Source organism: Erpetoichthys calabaricus, chromosome 9 (genome assembly GCF_900747795.2).
Source record: "Erpetoichthys calabaricus chromosome 9, fErpCal1.3, whole genome shotgun sequence".
Classification (NCBI taxonomy): Eukaryota; Metazoa; Chordata; class Cladistia; order Polypteriformes; family Polypteridae; genus Erpetoichthys; species Erpetoichthys calabaricus.
The window spans coordinates 102,646,946-102,667,664 of NC_041402.2; the positions used below are offsets into that span (position 1 = coordinate 102,646,946).

The 20,719-nt window shown below is 38.5% G+C and overlaps 1 protein-coding gene across 1 annotated transcript in view; it reads left to right on the plus strand.

Moving 5' to 3' along the window:
- LOC114658021 (oxidized low-density lipoprotein receptor 1-like) overlaps window positions 1–20,719 on the plus strand; it is a 224,068-nt gene that overhangs the window by 117,025 nt on the left and 86,324 nt on the right. Inside the window, exons 4-6 of the mRNA XM_028810044.2 lie at window positions 3,084–3,194; window positions 7,172–7,282; window positions 17,106–17,213. Coding sequence (XP_028665877.2) covers window positions 3,084–3,194; window positions 7,172–7,282; window positions 17,106–17,213 — 330 coding nt within the window. The remainder of the gene's footprint in view (window positions 1–3,083; window positions 3,195–7,171; window positions 7,283–17,105; window positions 17,214–20,719) is intronic.

Below are 20,719 nucleotides of genomic sequence, written 5' to 3' on the forward strand. Positions count from 1 at the left end.
CTTACCAGATACTTCTAGTCTTGCCATGTCCAGTGTGTTCAGCAGTTTATCATAACAACCATTCTAGCTAATATTATCATTTTTCCAACTTTATTCAGAAACACCTGGATTCCATTGCTTCATATAATTTGCAGAATCTTTTTTAGGGACTCATACAAGTCATTTTCTTTGGCCGTATGATTCTTTTCGGTACCATTTCCATAGTGATTTCTGTAAAGCTATCTTCTTTGCCATATTTTATCTCTTGGTCAAATCTAGAGATCCCCTTGCTGTTGGTTCTCAATCGACATGAAACAAAAATGACCTTCTAAAGAACAAACAACAGAGCTAAAAGAAACAAATCAAACTGAACAACAAAAATGTGAGGAAGAAAGATAGAAAACATGCACAGATCTCAGGCTCAAATTTAAAAAGTGTTCCAGAAAATAATGCAAAATATCATAGTACCAAGTCTGCCAATTCTAACAAGGATCACAATAGCTAACAATCTTATTTGTGTCCTAAGGCCTCCTTTTATAGCCAAAAACATGTGCCGTGATGACACACACCAATGCACATGGCCAGGCCCACATTCACAAAAAGTGCGTCCTGTCCTTGTTGGATACTAGGAAAAAAATGGGGGAGTGCCAGCCAAATAATAATAATAATACATTTTATTTATATAGCGCCTTTCCCATGCTCAAGGCACTTAAGATAAGTAACAGGAAATTAATATAATTAAAGCAAGAATCAGTGCAAAACTATGACCACTCCTCTTTGAAACTTAACATTTGAATGTAAATCTTCCCTTTTTTTTAAAACTTCATGGTGACAACTGGTATCAATTAAGGGATTCTCATATTGTTGCCATAGCAAAGAGCATCCTTGTTTGGAGTCCCACTTTCTTGCAGTAACCACCACTAATTGAACAATGTCCATTCAGACTTTATCTCCAAAATGCCTGATAAGAGGCAGACAAAAAGTGAGAACAGAGTCCACCCACACAAAGGCATTTGCTAAGTCTTCCCATAACACCCTTTGTACTTTATTGTTTTTTTCCCTGATCTGTTAACACCTTCCTTTATGTGTGTGTACAGAGCGTATAGTCTCAATTCATTTGACAAGACAACAGTGCCAATATAGTACCAGGTACATTAAACATAATCAAATAATATTCAGGTCAAGGTTCTTTCCAATTCTACCTGGTAGCTTTCTCACTCTTCACATAAGCATCCAATTTCCCCAAATATATCAGGTTAATAAGGCTTTTTCGAGAACCACACACATATTTTGTAATGAATCATAGAATACATAAGACATTCACTGAGTGTAAATATGAAAACAATAGTCAAGATTTTCATCTGTGCAACATGGTCAAAGTGAGGTAATTCTGTAATTAACTGATACAAGCTACAATTCATATAACTGTATAACAGCCTTGTGATTATTACCATAAAACCACAGGGCCTTTCTTGTAAGGCATCTTGAAACTGGGATAGTGACAGTCCTGATTAAGAACGCAGGTTTAGGGCATAGAGGTAGGTCTGTTAGGTACACACAACCTCTCACAGAAGTTTGTGCCACTTTACCTTCAGTGAAATAATTTTCCACATTCCACAGCCAGTTTCATTTGTCAGGCCTAGTCCCTCTTGGACCTTTCTGTCCATGACCAATATGATAGTATAACAATGCTTCCTCAAGTTATCCCAGTTCTGGGTGAGGTTCTCTTAGTTTTTACATAAACCAACATATGAGTTAATTTTGATTCATGTGGAGATTTCTCTTATACAGTACATGTTTATCAAAGTTAACCATGAAGGAGTTCTTAGGTTCTGATAATGTCACAAAAAGATTCATAGGGTGTGCATGCATCTCCAAAATGCCAAAGGAACTGTTATTGGAGCATCACAACCTGAAGTAGTGCATATCAACAGTAAAATGGGCCCATAATATATATTCTGAGCTTTTCCTTCAGCTTATGAGACAATAATACAAAATTGTAGAAATGATGCATTCATTTTTAAAGGCAAAGTCCCTGTAACCCATGTTTATCTTGGGCCATCAACATACATTGCAAAAATTGTGACATGTATTGAACTATTTCTTGATAGTTTCATCAATCGGTGGCACCATTTTTATAAGCAGGCATCTCGGTATTCTAGATGGTGTGGACTATGTTAAATCAGCTGGTCCTAAACAGATAGTTTGTCTTGAACATAAAAACACGAGACCTGTTCTCCTGCAAAAGTTTTTCTGCTTTCCTTTTTGTTTGGTGGTGTAAGGCAGTCAACTCTGAACACCGTGTATTCTCTCAGGTAAACTCCACTACAAGTCTTCAACTCAAATCTTTAAGACTTCATTGCAGTAGGAGTGTGAAGCCAATCAGGCAGAGTGAGCTTTAATGGATCTCATATGTAAATTAGGGTTAAAAAATAAAATAAATAAAAATATGTTTGCTTGGAAAGTTGGTAGTTTGCTTCCAAAAGAGAACTACTGTATGCCTCCAAATGGTTTTATGTTTATGTGCTTATTCAATTGACACCATCCATGTTATTTTGTTAATTTTTCATTGATGTTTCATGTTACATACCTGATGCTTTAATGGTTAATTAGGTATGGTGTATAATAATTTCACAAAACATGACTCAACTTGGTGACCAACTGGTTATGGAAGTTCTTCCACAGTTCAAGAGAGCAGGAATCATATTTTGCATTTGCCTATGTAAGGTTTCTCTAGGTACTCCAGTTTTCTGCCACATCTCAAAAACACACAAGTTATTTAAGTTATTTGATGACTCTAAACTGATTGGGTGTGAGTGGTAATGCATGTGAGTTTGTGTGCTGTGGGAACTAAGAAGCACAGTGTAGAATGCTTAAAGAATAAGTTCTGAAATCTAAGCTCAATATAAGTATTGTGTTAAGCTGGTACTTTACCAGTATTGCTTGCAAATATAACATGCTACCTTACTCTTGCAATTATATTTAACCGGATATACAGTACAGATTGAAAAACAAAAAAATTCATCTTGGGAAAATATTTTTTGTAAATGTAATTAACTGTATTCTTATTTCATCAAACCAATATTGCTCTCTTACAAATTCAGATAATGAGTCCCATTATATGAAGCTGAAAGACAACCCCAATGAAGTGTATTCAACTGTAAACAAACCAGAAGATCAACTTCCTGATAAAAAAGAGGAAGAAAAATCTTCAGGTAAGCAGCAAAATATGCTTATGTAATATGCAGTTATATCTCGGTTAATGAATCCTTTGAGAACGAAGTTGGCAAAAAATGCACTGTGGCCATTGTGGCAATTCAAGTCCTAGTCTTCTAGAGTGCTGTCATTGGGCTCCATTTATAGTCATTGGTACTATGTGTATTGTAAGATGAGAAGTTATTATTGAAGTGTAGTTATTTTTAACATATTGTAGTTATTTTAATATTGTGTTTAAATGATAAATATTATTTACCCAGTATTTCACAAATTTAAAACATTAGCTTTATAAATTAAAAACACAAATTAAAATTTAGGGAAGAAATGATAAAAATGAAATGCCACATTGCCTAATCAGTTGGGTTGGCACCTGGTTATGAAAGGAGCAACTGCAAAGTTTGGAAGTTGGGCATGAATAGAAAGCCTTTACCTGTAATCACTTCAGATATGCTCCTCCATTGCTAAAATCCATTGGTCTCAGTGTGTGGCCACCATCAAGGCATTTTAAGTGTACTGGCTTGAATGTCTAGGCAGTGAACAAAGGTGTATTACAGTGTGTAATGCTGTAGGGCAGTCAAGGCAAATCCTCTCCTAACCACCCCAACAGAAATTGCAACAGGACTGCTTCCAGAGGACTGTTACCATATGGCCCGAGGAGGCCTCCCAACAGTTGCAGGACTGCTTCCAGAGAACCGATTGGGAGGTTTTCAATCACCAAGACTTGGAAAACCACACTACGGCAGTCCTGAATTATATCAGGTTCTGCACGGACAATGTCACCAGGGACATACGCATAAGGATTTATTCTAACAGAAAGCCCTGAATGACGAGGGATGTCCAGAGTCTGCTGAAAGCTAGGAATACTGCTTTCAGGTCTGGGGATGGGGCTCTTTACAGTGTAGCCAGAGCGAACCTGAAGAGAGGCATCCGAGAGGCCAAGGCAGCGTACAGAAGGAAGATAGAGGACCATCTGAGGAGCAACAACACCAGGCAGGTGTGGCAGGGTGTCCAGCACATCACCGGCTACAAATCCAGCAAATCCGCTGAGAGAGATGCTTCTCTGGCAGAGGAGCTGAACATCTTCTTTGCCCGCTTTGAGGTGACACCAACAGCAGCTCCATCACAGCAGCCTGTTCACAACAGCAACTTACTCATAGTGGAAGAGTGTGAGGTGAGGTGGGTGATGAGGAAGTTGAACCCGAAGAAGGCTGAAGGACCTGACGGTGTGGCTGGACGGGTGCTGAAAGACTGTGCAGATCAACTGGCCGAAATCTTCACTAGGATTTTCAACCAGTCCCTGTCTCAGGCCACTGACCTATCCTGCCTCAAGTCCTCAATCATTGTTCCACTGCCGAAAAAATCCATCACGAACAGTCTGAATGATTTCCGCCCAGTGGCACTCACATCTGTCATCATGAAGTGCTTTAAGAGACTGGTGCAGAGTCATATCATCGTCTTCTTGCCAGCAGACCTGGACCCATTTCAATTTGCTTACAAAGCAAAGAGATCCACGGAGGATGCTGTGGCCACAGCCCTTCATGCTGCCCTGACCCACCTGGAGCAGCAGGGGAGTTACGCCAGACTGCTCTTTGTAGATTTCAGCTCGGCATTTAACACCATCCTCCCACAACGACTGGTGTCCAAACTGGCAGATCTGGGATTTCACTCACCTGCAGGTGGATACTGGACTTCCTGTCTGGTCGCTCCCAGAGGGTCAGGCTGGGTCTCCACACATCCACTGCTCTCAGCCTCAACACCGGGACGCCGCAGGGTTGTGTGCTCAGCCCTTTCCTCTACACCCTCTACACATATGACTGTGTCCCCACTCACCATAGCAACAAGATTATAAAGTTCACGGATGACACGACGGTGGTTGGACTCATTTCGGGCAAGGAGGGTGAACTGGCATACAAGGACGAGGTGAAGCGGCTGTCAGAGTGGTGCACAGTCAATAACCTGCTCCTCAACACCACAAAAACGAAGGAGCTTGTTAGTGACTTTAGAAAAAACAAAACTGACATCCAGCCACTCATCATTGGTGGGGCCTGTGTGGAGAGGGTCCCGGTGTTCAGGTTTCTGGGCATTGAGCTGGAGGATGACCAGACCTGGAGCGCCAACACCAACTAGCTGCTGAAGAAGGTGCAGCAGAGACTGTATTTTCTGAGAATCCTCAGAAAGAACCATCTCCCCAAAAATCTGCTCCTTGCCTTTTATCACTGTTCCATCGAGAGTGTGCTCACGTACGGACTGTGTGTGTGGTACTGCAGCTGCACTTCCTCAGAAAGGAAGCGCTCCACAGGGTCGTCAGCACAGCGGAGAGAACAATTGGTTGTACCCTCCCCACTCTGGAATAAATCTACACCTCCCGATGCTGCAAAAAAGCAATAGACATTTCACAGAATTCATCACATCCTGGTCATTGCCTCTTCCAGCTTTTGCCATCGGGCAAGAGATACAGAGCAATGAAAACCAGGACAAACCGCCTTAAAAACAGCTTTCATCCAAAAGCAATCATGGCCCTGAACTCAGAATAAAACTGCTCCATATTATTCTCCCAATGTGCAATATAGACGTTAAGTCAACAAGTAATTTGCATATTTTGTAAAGTACTTTTATTACTATTTGGTTTGTTATTATTTTCTTATTTCTTGTCTTTTTAACTCGTATGCCTCACACTGAGTCGACTGCACCTTCAATTTCGTTGTTCCTTTGTAAAAGTGACAATGACAATAAAGATCTATCTATCTATCTATCTATCTATCTATCTATCTATCTATCTATCTATCTATCTATCTATCTATCTATCTATCTATCTATCTATCTATCTATCTATCTATCTATCTATCTATCTATCTATCTATCTATCTATCTATGTTAAATGTACCTCTGGTAATTAAGTTTCTTATAATGAACTGAAATCCTGGAATGCAATTACTTTGTTAAGCAAGATATTACTGTACAGTAATCCCTCGCTATATCGCGCTTCGCCTTTCGCGGCTTCACTCCATCGCGGATTTTATATGTAAGCATATTTAAATATATATCGCGGATTTTTCGCTGCTTCGCGGGTTTCTGAGGACAATGGGTCTTTTAATTTCTGGTACATGCTTCCTCAGTTTGTTTGCCCAGTTGATTTCATACAAGGGACGCTATTGGCAGATGGCTGAGAAGCTACCCAACTTACTTTTCTTTCTCTCTCTCTTGCGCTGACTATCTGTGATCCTGACATAGGGGGTGTGAGCAGGGGGGCTGTTCGCACACCTAGACGATACGGACGCTCGTCTAAAAATGCTGAAAGATTATCTTCACGTTGCTACCTTCTGTGTGCAGCTTTTAAGTATGCTGCACGGTGCTTCGCATACTTAAAAGCTCAAAGGGCACGTATTGATTTTTTTATCTGTCTCTCTCTATCTCTCTCTAACTCTCTCTCTCTCTCTCTCTCTCTCTGCTCCTGACGGAGGGGGTGTGAGCTGCCGCCTTCAACAGCTTTGTGCCGCGGTGCTTCGCATACTTACAAGCCAAACAGCCCTATTGATTTGTTTGCTCCTTTGAAGAGGAAGATATGTTTGCATTCTTTTAATTGTGAGACTGAACTGTCATCTCTGTCTTGTCATGGAGCACAGTTTAAACTTTTGAAAAAGAGACAAATGTTTGTTTGCAGTGTTTGAATAACGTTCCTGTCTCTCTACAACCTCCTGTGTTTCTGCGCAAATCTGTGACCCAAGCATGACAATATAAAAATAACCATATAAACATATGGTTTCTACTTCGCGGATTTTCTTATTTCACGGGTGGCTCTGGAACGCAACCCCCGCGATGGAGGAGGGATTACTGTATTAATAAAAAATAGTATTTGTGTTAGACTTTTTGTTATTTTATTTGGCAACTGCAGATTACAGACAAGTTCAGTAAAGTGAAAATAATAATGATTTAAAATCAATTTTAACTAAAACAAATGGTTGTCTTACAAATACAGAAAATGAGCCTCAATATATGAAGCTGAAAGAGAATTATAGTGAAATATATGCAGCTGCAAATACAGCAGAAGATCCACTTCTTGTCAAAAAACAGAAAGAGAAATCTTCAGGTAAGCATCAAAATATATTAAATTATGTTACATTATTGTCAAGAACAAAAGAATATGACTTCTTATATACAGGCAGTCCCCAGGTTATGTATGAGATAGGGACTGTAGGTTTGTACTTAAGTTGAATTTGTATGTAAGTTGGAACAGGTACATCACTTTAATAAATGTTATTGTTGACCGACTGTAACCAAGTGCTCTGCCAATGAATGATGGAGTTTCATCTCTTTCTGACCTTTTTATTATTTCTACTTTATTTTCAATGGTGATGGTTTTTCTCTTCTTTACTGTAGCACCAGCACTTGCATCAGATTTGTGTTTCAGAGACATTCTTGAAGGGTGAAGACAAAAGGTTAAGATGAGCTGTTCTGTACAGCACTGTACACGCTATCGCAGCAGATTAGGCACAGTTGTCAACACGTCTGATGTATAGGGTGGTCCAGATCTAATTATGCAATTTTCAGTACGCTATAACTTATTCAGTTTATTACATAGAAAATCACCCGAAAAATCCCAGACCATCGAGAAGTGTGTGAACTGACGACACGAAGAATCGTCTTCGTGCCGAACTGGAATCGTCCCCGCATAAATAAAAGTCGTCCAGACGATCTGGATCTGCAGAATTAGATGTGGACCACCCTGTACTGACAAGAGACAACTTCCTGCTATGTGTGTAACAGTACAAGCAGGTTTGCTATTGAGAATGAATGGGGGCAGCAAAGGGTGGTTCATCACCAGCCCACATCACAATCACCTCCACTACAGTATGCTTCCTGCAGTGTCCGCTGCACCACCGCCCCCATTCATCACGCAGCCATCCGAGGCACACTACAATGCTACCTCCCGCTTCCTGTTCACCCTCAATGGCCTCCGTTCAACCACAACAGCGTCACCACTTGCAGCATTACCAGCCACCCACCTAGAACAAACAGGGCAGCCGTGTGTGGTGGGCGGGCAGTGAAACCGCTTGCCGCCAGGAGCCGCCCAACGGACACTACACTGCACGAGCAGTGAAATCGACCCCCTCCAGCCTCCGTCCAGCCACCACTTTCAGCGTCTCCAGGCTGAAGATGACAGAGCAGCAGTTACTGAAGCGCATGCGTCGCAGCTGTGGCCCCGTTCGTATGTCGTAGGTCGAATGTCCGTAACCTGGGGACTACCTGTAGTACATTGCTAGTTAACAGGTATAGAAAACTTTGTATACAGTATGTACAACATTTGACAAATTGTTGCAAACCATGGTAGATTCTGAAAGTTGTAATATACTTTATTTACTTTCCTCAGCAGAATGCTGCTGTGGACTTAAAAGACATGAATTGGGAAATTTGTGTGAAGATGCATTTTTGCTCTGCAAGCTTTGTGTGGAATTGGTCAAAGCCCACTTAAATAAATAAATATCTCTAGTAAATATAACCAACTACTAAACAGCTGCATGGCATGTGCAAGTGAATTTTCTGATTTGTAATATAACAGTGTTCAAGTGAGAGTCACAGTTTTTTAGCTAGAATTTCTGGATGTTAAATATGATATCTTATGCAGTTCCCAAATTTATAAAACACTTCGGAGTTGCAAGGTGCTGTTCATGTCATCCATTTCTTCTTACTACTTTTATAAGAAAGGCTTATTCACAGATCCTTATTGGGACTAGTTGGGTTAAGATTAAGTTAACTTATCTCTTCTTCTATGCAGGTGACTAAGGCATTGAAGTTTATGCCACAAACTTTTCTGCAGTCATATTTTATTTTGAGTTTCCAGTCCTCTAGCATTCTGTGTGAGGGTTGCCCATTTTTAAACAGCCTAACTATTTCCCTCCTTCCAGAATTCCAATCAGGAATGCCATTCCCTGGTGGTGCACTTCCTTGCATGCAAAGTCATGCATCATTACTGTCAGTGTATCTTTTTTGTCTTTTTAGTGGCTATCTAGACATTTTCCCTGCGTAACCCGTGTAAGCGTATGATGGCAAGGAAGATAAATAGTTAACAAAAGATCAGAACTGAGCTGATCTTTGCTTGAGTGCTGTTATCTCTGCTAAATCTTTATGTAGGAACAACAGGCCCAAAGGACAGAGGACTGGACTGGTAAGAACATCACATAGAGGGTTTTCATGTAAAACAGTAATTACGAGAATAGAGTAAATTCTTTCTGAAAAGTTTTGATTCACAGAAAAATCAAATTTGTTTAATATAAGAGTGAAAAAACTGGAATTAAGCAGCAGCATGAATGTAGCCAGAATGTTTTTAGTTTCAAATTAAAACAGGAGGTTGTATATACCCTGCTGCAATCAAGCATCAAGTTCATGTACTTCATTGTTCATGTTCATGTAACAATGTAATAATTGCTATCAACAGCACAGCAGTGTTCATGAAAATAAATAATAATCCGAAACAACAAAAAGGACAAGACGAATTCTACAAATTAAACAGAACAAATCAGGATATGTTGGAATTGGATCATAGCTATTAATCATAAAAATAACTGTACTGAAGCTATTAAAAAAACACACACGCACAGTGAACACAGACGTACTGTTGGGATCCTGACAAATAATGACAATTTTCCTGTAATTAATACTTTGTTTTCGTCGACCCCAAGAAATATTCTTAATTTGGAATTGTACTGTATTTCAAACTGTCCTACCTCTTCACTGAATTCAGAAACTATTGAAGTAAATACCTTTTTTTGGGGAGAACAAATTAAATTAAACCCATTTTGTATATAGCCAGTTTGTTGGATATGTATACCACCATTTTTAATAGATGCTGCCCAATCATGTTACCAGCAGCACAAGTCTTTACTATACATTAATTTCCACAGCCATTAATTAACAGCACAAAATTGCAGTACCTATTGCAAAAATATTCCCAGATGACACCATGATGATGTCACCATCAGTATGATAAAAAAAATTCAAATCATCATAAACTTAAGGAAAAACAGTTCAAAATGAAATGACCAGAATCTAATGTTACAGACTTTCTAATGCTATTTCATATTATACCTATATGGATGTTGAAAGTATGCATTTTATGTTCTATGTTACAGTCATAATGAAAAAAGTTTGGGAACCCCTCTCAGACTGCATAATAATTTACTCTACTTTAAACAAAAAAGATAACATTGGTATGTCTTTCATTTCCTAGGAACATCTGAGTACTGGGGTGCTTTCCGAACAAAGATTTTTAGTGAAGCAGATTTAGTTGTATGAAATTAAATCAAATGTGAAAAACTGGCTGTGCAAAAATTTGGGTCCCCTTGTAATTTTGCTGATTTTGCTCCAAATTGGTTGAATTAGCTTGTTAACCCTTGAACTTCATAGACAGGTGTGTCCAATTATGAGAAAAGGTATTTAAGGTGATCAATTGCAAGTTGTGCTTCCCTTTGACTCTCCTCTGAAGAGTGACAGCATGGGATCCTCAAAGCAACTCTCAAAAGATCTGAAAACAAAGATTGTTCAGTATCATGGTTTAGGGGAAGGCTACAAAAAGCAATCTTAGAGGTTTAAACTGTCAGTTTCAACTGTAAGGAATGTAATCAGGAAATGGAAGGCCACAGGCACAGTTGCTGTTAAACCCAGGTCTGGCAGGCCAAGAAAAATACAAGAGCGGTATATGTGCAGGATTGTGAGAATGGTTACAGACAACCCACAGATGACCTCCAGAAACTTGCAAGAACATCTTGCTGCAGATGGTGTATCTGTATATCGTTCTACAATTCAGCGCAATTTGCACAAAGAACATCTGTATGGCAGGGTGATGTGAAAGAAGCCCTTTCTGCACTCTTGCCACAAACAGAGTCGCTTGTTGTATGCAAATGCTCATTTAGACAAGCCAGATTCATTTTGGAACAAAGTGCTTTGGACTGATGAGACAAAAATTGAGTTATTTGGTCATAACAAAAATAGCTTTGCATGGTGGAAGAAGACATCGCATTCCAAGATAAACACCTGCTGCCTAGTGTCAAATTTGGTGGAGGTTCCATCACGCTGTGAGGCTGTGTGGCTATTTCTTGGACTGGGGCCATTGTTAAAGTCGAGAGTCGGATGAATTCAACCCAATATCAACAAATTCTTCAGGATAATGTTCAAGCATCAGTCACAAAGTTAAAGTTAAGCAGGGGCTAGATATTCCAACAAGACACTGACCCAAAACACAGTTCGAAATTTAGAAAGGCATTCATGCAGAGGGAGAATGTTCTGGAATGGCCGTTACAGTCCCCTGACTTGAATATCATTGAAAATCTTATGGGATGATTTGAAGCAGGCTGTCCATTTTCGGCAGCCACCAAATTTAATTGAACAGGAAAGATTTTGTATGGAAGAATGGTCAAAAATACCTCCATCCAGAATCCAGACACTCATCAAAGGCAATAGGAGGTGTCTAGAGGCTGTTATATTTGCAAAAGGAGGCTCAACTAATATTGATGTAATATCTCTGTTGGGGTGCCCAAATTTATGTAACTGACTAATTTTGTTATGATACATATTGCATATTTTCTGTTAATCCAATAAACTTAATGTCACTGCGGAAATACTACTGTTTCCATAAGGCATGTCCTATATTAAAAGGAAGTTGCTACTTTGAAAGCTCAGCCAATGGTAAACAAAAATCCAAAGAATTAAGAGGGGTTCCAAAACTTTTTCATATGACTGTATATGTTTTGGTTTAATGTGCCTCTATTTATTATTTTTAATTTGACTTGGGATTGAGGGAAGATCTCAACATACCAATATGGGAGGCACAACCTGGGCACAGAAACCCCCCACGTGTAGTGACAGCCTTCAGGTTATTTATAGAATAATGTCATGGAGGCTTAGCAAAAGCCCAGAAGAAATCCATATCAATGGGGGCTAGCACATGATCCCACAGGGAACATTAGTATAATATTGTTTTTTAAAAAGGATTACAGAAGACATGGAGGTTACCGATACCCTTTACATAAGTAGTAGGTAGTGTGTTACTGGGAAAAGTAGAATGGTGTTGTTCATTTAAGAAAAGCAGCATGGAAGGTGCCTTATGTTAGGAAGGCATGAACAACGTGTCACTAATGAAAGATCTAGCTTAAAAATGATACTCCTGACTCCAAATGTTATTGTGGAATTTGGCTTATAAGCAATGTGGTTATGAGAGTTAAAGGAGAGTTTGTAGCAAATGCTTAATGGTGGTATAACAAGTCTTGGATTGTTAGCGAGAGAGAAAAACAAGTAAAAACAGAGCATCAGAATGTATTACTAATCTATCTATCTATCTATCTATCTATCTATCTATCTATCTATCTATCTATCTATCTATCTATCTATCTATCTATCTATCTATCTATCTATCTATCTATCTATCTATCTATCTATCTATCTATCTATCTATCTATCTAATGAGTAGTGATAAGTGAACCCCAAGAAGTTTGCTTTGCCATGAGTTTAACAAAATTATGGAAATGTTTGGTAACTGAAGTCAGTGGTGGAACTGAACTATCTTTGAGTGAATTATAATGATGCACTTGTTTTTTAAGTGTCTCTGTGGGCGAGGGAAGTGTCTGCAAACTATGCTGGATCAGTTAATTTGGCCAAAAATGTGACCAAAGCTCTGAGCCAGCTGTGCTAATCATTGTGCCACCAAGCCTCAAAAACAACAAAAGATTCAGATACAACAAATGGCCACAAACTGTTGTGCTCATAGAGTTCCAGTCTTTGGGGAAATTGTTTACCATTACATGAAACACTGATGTAGGACTGGTTTATTCCATTGTTTGAAGTCCAAGCTTCAGGCACAGCTAGATATTTTTTTTGTTTGTTTCTGATCTATCTGTGCAAATGCTTCACACTTTCTTCTTGTATTAAGAAGATTGAAATGCTTTAGAAATAATAATAAATCTTTCAATAGTATTATTATTTTATTTCATTTCTTTGGATCACACAGCCTTTCCTAGAAGAAAGCATGCTTGAAAGTCTTGGGTAGGGGTACATTTCAGAATTTATGTCTAGTCAGGGTTAGGGTGCCTAGTCAGGGTCACCTCAAAAGAAAATGTCTGTTATTAATTACTGCTAACTGTGTCAAGGACTCTGCTGACAATGGATGGACATTGTGCATATTGCCACTTGTTTTTGTAGAATAGAGATGTTGATGTTGGGTGAGATCTTTTCAGTATATCGGTTGATGTATTACTTGATAACCCTGTTAGCACCTATGATGCCCACTCATGCCAGCACAACATTAATTAAATTTGGTCTAAATGTTTAAATAAAAAAAACAACACCAGTGCTACTATGACAGAAGTAAACATAGTATAAACATTCAAGAATAAAATGTGGCATTGCTGAGTGTAAAAGTAAAGTCTTTTCACCAGTAATTTGATAATTTCTTCCATTGTTCAAAATGACTGAGAATTTCAAAAGTGTTTCTAAAGTACACTATAGTTCTTTTTATTCCAAACTACTTTTATTTGAGTGGACTTTCATTTGAAATTTTTATCCAGAAAATGAAGTGGTAAATGTAAAATAACTCCAGACTGGAAACATGAAAAAAATGTGTTGACCTTTGTTCAAAAGGTGAACTTTTAGGGTCACTTATACTGAAAAGACATGAATCATTTTTAATAAAACAAAGTTCCCTAGAACTAAACAAGCAACAAATATTTATTTCATACAAACGTATCATAGAGCCACAGTTTTCAAACTTTTTTGAACAAGTACCACTCCGCGAGGACCAGTAAACTGAAGTACCACTTTTAATGAATCGTTAATTTACGCCCATGTTGTTTTGAAGAAAAAGTCACTATGATCACTATAATGACTATAATTATGACATTAAAGTGATATTAAACTAATTAAAGAATCGTTATAAAAAACAACGAGGTGTATAAACAGGTAAAACGACTGAAAAGTCATATGCGCGGTTATTTGACGGCAGATTCTCACTCACGAGAAGAATTTTAATAACTTTGTTCATGTGCAAAATACATTATCGCTTGTAAGGTTACTCACTCTTACTCTTACTGCCATGCTTAGTGCAAAACTTGCGCTTTTTTTGCCATCAGGTCCTGGATCCGTGGAGAAAGTGTGCTTACTGAGACCACCAGATCGTATTCCAAATACAAACAATTTCTTGGTTTCGTCTTTATGCTTGTCATGAAAGAAAAGGCCTTTTCTCATAGATACGTCGAGCCGAAGAGTAGCAGAGCTGTAATCGCCTTAGCACTGAGTTCATCATGTTCTTTCCTCACTTGACTCCAGAATTCTGTCACTGATTTTTCTTTGAACATTTTTTGGAAATGCTGATTATCTGTCATATCTATCAATATCTTTTGCTGCTGGATGGAAAGATCGGCACTCATAATGTTCTTCATATTAAACGGCAATGTAATCCAGCGCTTTCCAACGTCGCTTCCTGACGTCAAGAATGGAAAATATAATACAAATTCCGAATGGAGCTTCTTCAGATGGTTGGTAATAACTTCCTGTATTTCCCTTGTATCGACAGCAGCGTTCATTGCTAGAAATTCCGAGAGAATCGGAAACATTTCCAGGTTTCCATTTGCGACCCGATTCATCCAGAAATAGTTTCTTATGAAAAGCTGAAACTTTCTCTTCCATTGTAAAAATGTTGTGTCCATATCCCTGGAGAGACACGTTCAGTTCGTTTAATTTTTTAAACATGCCTGCAAGGTAACCAAGGCGGCAAACCCATGACACATCTTCAAATTTCTCTGCAAGGGATGATGAATCTTTCAGGAAGAGATACACCTTATCACTGAGCTCAAAAATCCTCATCAGAACTTTTCCTCTTGAAAGCCATCGAACTTCTGTATGGAAAAGGAACGTCTTATGGTCAGAACCTATTTCTCGGCACAATTGACGGAAACAACAGCGCGTTCAAAGGGCGGCTCTTGATGTAATTAATAATTTTTACAGCATCATTCAAGGGCTCGTGCAAAATCTCACTCATTCTCTTCGATGCCAGCGCATGTCTATGCAGGATGCAATGAGAAGAAACTATTGAATTATTTTGTTGCCTTGCTCTTGCAATGAAACCAGCTGTTCTTCCTGTCATTACTACTACTCCATCTGAACAAATTGCAACGCACCAAAACCAAAGAATATCATGTTCGCGGAAGAAATCATCGATATGTTTGAAAATTTCCTCACCAGTTGTTCTCTCAGGTAAAGGTCGACAAAGCAAAATATGTTCGATAATATCTTCAGAATCTGCAACACGAACAAAAACGACCAACTGGGCTTCGCCTGAAATATCTGTGCTTTCATCCAACTGCATCGAAAACTCCATAGCTGCAATTATCTTCTCAACCACCTGTTGTATCAAATCCTCCGATATATCTTTAATTCTTCTTTGCACGGTATTATCAGAACATGGGATACTTTTCAAAACGCTGGCCATTTTGTCGTCGAACATGATTGATACGATTTCTATTGCCGAAGGAAGCACAAGTTTCTCAACGCCAGTATGAGGTTTATTTTGTTTTGCCACTAGCAATGACAGAGCATATGATGCCTGCAAACACTTGTCAGCCACACTTGTTGTTTTTCTGAACACTGTCTGCTGCTTCAAAAATTCGTCTTTACTCCTGACAAAAAACGACAACGGCTTTCTGTTGTGATCTTTGTGCTTAGTTGTAAAATGTCGCTGAAGTAAGGATGGCTTCATACACTGGTTCGGTAGTACCTCATTGCAGATAACGCACACAGGCTGCTGATGAGTGTCGCTTTCAATGTAATAAAACCCCCATTGCAAATAGTCTTCGCTGTACTTGCGATTTGGTTGGTCTGTCTTTATTTTCTTTTTTGGTGGTTCTTTCGGTGTATCTCGTCGCTCAGCATTCGGCGGAAATGTTGTTTCGGTAGCACCGGAAACTTTGCTGTTCAAACCGCCTCTTTGTGATTCTTGCACAGATGTTGCCACTTTTCTGATAACGAATTTGTCCATCTTGAAAGAACTGCGCAGGACACAACACGGTAAAATGGGTAAATGGCGGGTAAATCACTTTGCACGCAGATCGGAAACGCACCACCTTCCTTGAGACAAACCATAAATCGAACTGAAGAAATGAGACTGCTGAGAAGCCAGTTGTCAATTCCCCCCAAATTCTTTCGTTTGTTCAAAAAAAACAGACACGAAAAGGTAATTTCGCAATCCACTTTGAGAAAGGGTAGACTTGAGATAAGACCTGCGAGGGTTTAAGCTTGGGCGCCTGGGGCATAATAATCCATTTGCTCCAACTTCTGGTGATTCACCGGCTGGACGAAACTTGTTGTCTATTTCTGTGCTATTCCAATTTCGGACCAAAGACGTGAGTAGGTAACAAGTTTTCGGGAAATGGGTGCCCGCGCTAATAAAAGCCGGCTTGGAGTCTTCCACACATTTACAATAGTATACTTATACTATATATGATTATATGCAACATATTGGCATTCTAGCAACATTGATTTGTGGAAAATAAAGGACCACACGAGTACCACTTGGCATGACTTGAAGTACCACCAGTGGTACGCGTACCACAGTTTGAAAACCGTGGTCATAGGGCAAACTAGAATGAAAAACAATTCAAAACTAGATAACAATAAAATGTATAAGAGAATTCAAAGTAAAATTACAGTTAAATGAAAAAAGTGACATTATTTAGTTATAAAATTGAAATGTTTCATACCACCACTGCATGGTTTTGTTTTCTTTTTGATATGAATTTTCCTTTGCTTAAAGAAATTAATTACTGTATTTGTGTAATATATTTTTAAATAAAGTAGACTGTAGGAGTCATCAGAATTGTTAACAGTACAAACTAACACAAATGTCCTTTGTGATTTTTCTTCTATTACAGCTGGAAAAGCATCTTATAACTCTGTTTGTTTCTACAAGTGGACCACTATAAGCCTAGCAGTACTTTGTTGTGTGTTCCTGTTGATTATTATTGGCCTCGGTGTTCAGTGTAAGTGATGAAAAAATTAAAACATAATAAAAATATGTTGTTTTTCATAATGAAATATTTACATATTTTAAATACATTATTTATTATTTAATATTTTAAGTAATTTTGATATAGACCCATTAACTTAAAATATCAAATTAGAATGTTTAGATACAGTATCATAAATGAATATTGTTTCTTTTAGACAAACTTATTTGTTTTTTTTTATTGCACATGAATGCCTTATTAATGGAACGCAATTCATATTATATTATTAATGGGCTTTGCGATTTGCAAAGGTTGGACTCAAATTGACCTTGTTTTGCGTGAGTGGGACCTGGAATGCTCTGGCGCATGTTTGAAAAATGGCTGCTGCCCAAGTTCCTCCTTAAATATTAAAAGCTGTTTTCATTACATTATTCCACATTCATTAATCTCTATAAACGTTCTACCTGTAAGTGGATAAGGCAAGAAGGTAACAACATCTAAACAAAGCCCCAGTTAGGTTTTTACTTAAATAAGACAACAAACCAATACAAGGAAAAATCTTCAAAGGCAGAGCCCATGCAAATTTCTAACAAAGAATGGACAGATCAAGAGTAAAAAATAAAAACTGAACAGTGGTATGTTATCCTGGGCTTCCCAAGTCCATTACTAGGTTGGTCTATTCTTGTACCTTATGGTTATCACACATACACATAGGAATCCTGTGGACAAAGTCTCAGATGAAAGCCTCATTGTCAGTCACCCCGCAATATTCTACTTAGAAACCCCTCACATTCATACATAGATATCCCTAAATAGACATTAGAGAATACATTTCACAATATTCAACAGGATCTTCTGCTTAAGAACTTACTATCACCAGCACTGACAGACATACAGGTGACATCGTGACACAATTAAAAGTGCATTTCTTTTGGGTATGCCACTTACCAACCAAACAATATACCCTGCCTTTACCACACTTGTCTTTTCTTTTGTGGAATGACCTTTTAGCCCTGATAAACCCTATGGGCAAGTAATGTGGCTACATCCCATACAGGTGTCTTATTTTTCAATTTATTATTTCAATCACGCTAGATATAAGAACAAAGCATATATATAGTCTATAGAAAAAGCTTTCGAAGAATGTCAAGGATTGGAAGTTTGTCCTCGGTCGGCTTTTGACTTAGCAATCCGTGTTATTCATGAGATCTTTTCTCTGATGGTTAGATGAAATGGTTGTGTCAGTCTCCTCTTCTGACGTCGTCTTTGCCCTCTCCTGACATACTTTTTGTCTTTGATGTTTCTTCCTTCCCTTTTTTCCTGGTCCTTCAGACAAGCTATATTTATTTTAAAATGTCTTCGTGGTGTGTGATATGGGCTTCATGATATGACTTTGTGATTTGGGCTTTGTGAGATGGTTTTCTGATATGGGCTATTGCACACCTTTGATTGACTGGCTGTTAAAGTTCTGTTTCCAAGTGATTAAATACTCAACACAGTGTGAGGCAAACCATTGAAACAGATGTTTTAAGGTGACACATTACTGGTACTGTTAATTAAGTTCATCTTGTTTGTTTGAGCAAAATAAAGTGAAAATATAGGCATCTATTATTTAACAAAATTGCAGATCTGGCACACCAGAAGAGTGCAGCCTAACTCACATCTTAAAACCGCAACCATGATGTGTAAAAATGTTATCTTTTTGGCAAGGCATGAAAAACTAAAGCTGCAGCTGTAGACTGGGAAATCTTTAAGGGCCTTTTATTAGTTAACTAAAATTGTAATTGAATGTCCTATTATTCATGCACATATACTCATACTGTGTAGGGATGCACTCTTTTGAATTGGTAATGTACAGAGAGACAGAGAGAGGAGCATGCGCTGATGCAGTGCATTGCCACACCCATCACATGATGATCCCTGATTGGGACCCGAGTGCAGCCATGCAATGGATGATACCTCAGCACCACACTAGTTCAGATGGAATGGAACCAGTGTGAGGTTTTTATGGTGACTGGAGTGCCAATTCTGCCACCAACCCTTACCTATATCTTCATCACAGCTAAATATTATAGTTTGTAAAGCAGATATTATGGAACCTTTAGAAAGACTGCTAGATTTCTTTTAATATGCATGTAATAAAAGAAATAAGAAGTGTTTCATCAAGAATGCAAAAGACACTATACATTAATTTTTAGAACTACTGTGATGGGACTACTGGTGAGTCCCATGTATAGCATAACATAACATATTTTATGTACTAATATGTTAAGATGTATCTTTCATTTCAGAATTAGATAAGCATCATTTCTCAATTAGTCTAAACAGCAATATACACTTTTCAGCCATTCACTGTCTTCCAAAAGTGTAACATGGCAAGGTGAAATTTCAGTGTTGTAATAATCTTGGATGAGGTCCTTTGCCGTTATTTTGGACAAGTGCTTTTTCTATCAGCTGGTAGGGTGTTGACCAGCATTTGTGACAAGACAGACAGGTCTCCTCTTTTTTCCTGTGCCTCGCTATTTCTGTGATAAGCTTGGTGAAAAACTATGTGTGTTTGATGCATATTGGTAGCTTAGGAACACCTCCCCCAACTTCTGTAATGCAGTGTTTATGCTAGGCATTCCTCAGAAGATACTCTTTCAGGCATCAGGAAAAAATACAGAAAAATATGGTGTCTTCTTCACTGAGGAGTGAGTTCATCCTGAATTATTGGATGTTACCTGAATCCTCATTCTTTGGAATTCATGCACTTTCTGCAAATCTCCACTGGGTTACCTTTCTCCTCCAGATCACATTGAGGATCCTCCACAGTTGATACAAGAGCTAGGGACTTGACTTTTATACTTCTTAGGGTATCTCACTAGAGCCAGGGATTGAGCTTGCCCTTGCAGATACCTGTGAATCCAACATCATAATCTTAGATGGATCCCTTACCAAGCAATAGTGTGAAAATGAGCACAGTATGTATCTGTTTTAAGGAGCTGGGCACAATTTGTAATATTGATTTTATGTACGTTGAAGTGATAAGAAACACACCAAGGCTGTGGCAAGTATCCCCTTCAGGCATATTTTATATATTTTGTACTATGTTTGTATGTTGGCAAAATTAAAGGCTGTATCAGAAACCAGACTATGAATGTGGAGCCAGCATAACCAGCATCCACCTAACACACACATTGCACTCATTTACACTGTTTAGTCTACTTCAAAATTAATTTTGTTTCAGCACTGTGTACTAGGTGTTGTGGTTTGGAGTTCTACATATGGCAAAAGGGTTGTGAGGCCTCCAAAAGACCCAAAAACCTGACCAGGACCTTCACTGATCTGTCCAGAAGATACCCACATTAACCCAGCTAAGCCTCAAATACTTCATGCTGGCTTCAGCAAGATTAGACCCTTAAAAATTAGTAAGCAGCGAAACAACTATAAATAACTTGAGAATGAGGCAATATCCCCATAAGGAGAAGAGAAGCCGCCAAGCTTCTGCATGTGCACTAAAAGGAAATCAAATGATCTGTAAAAAAAGATTTATTATA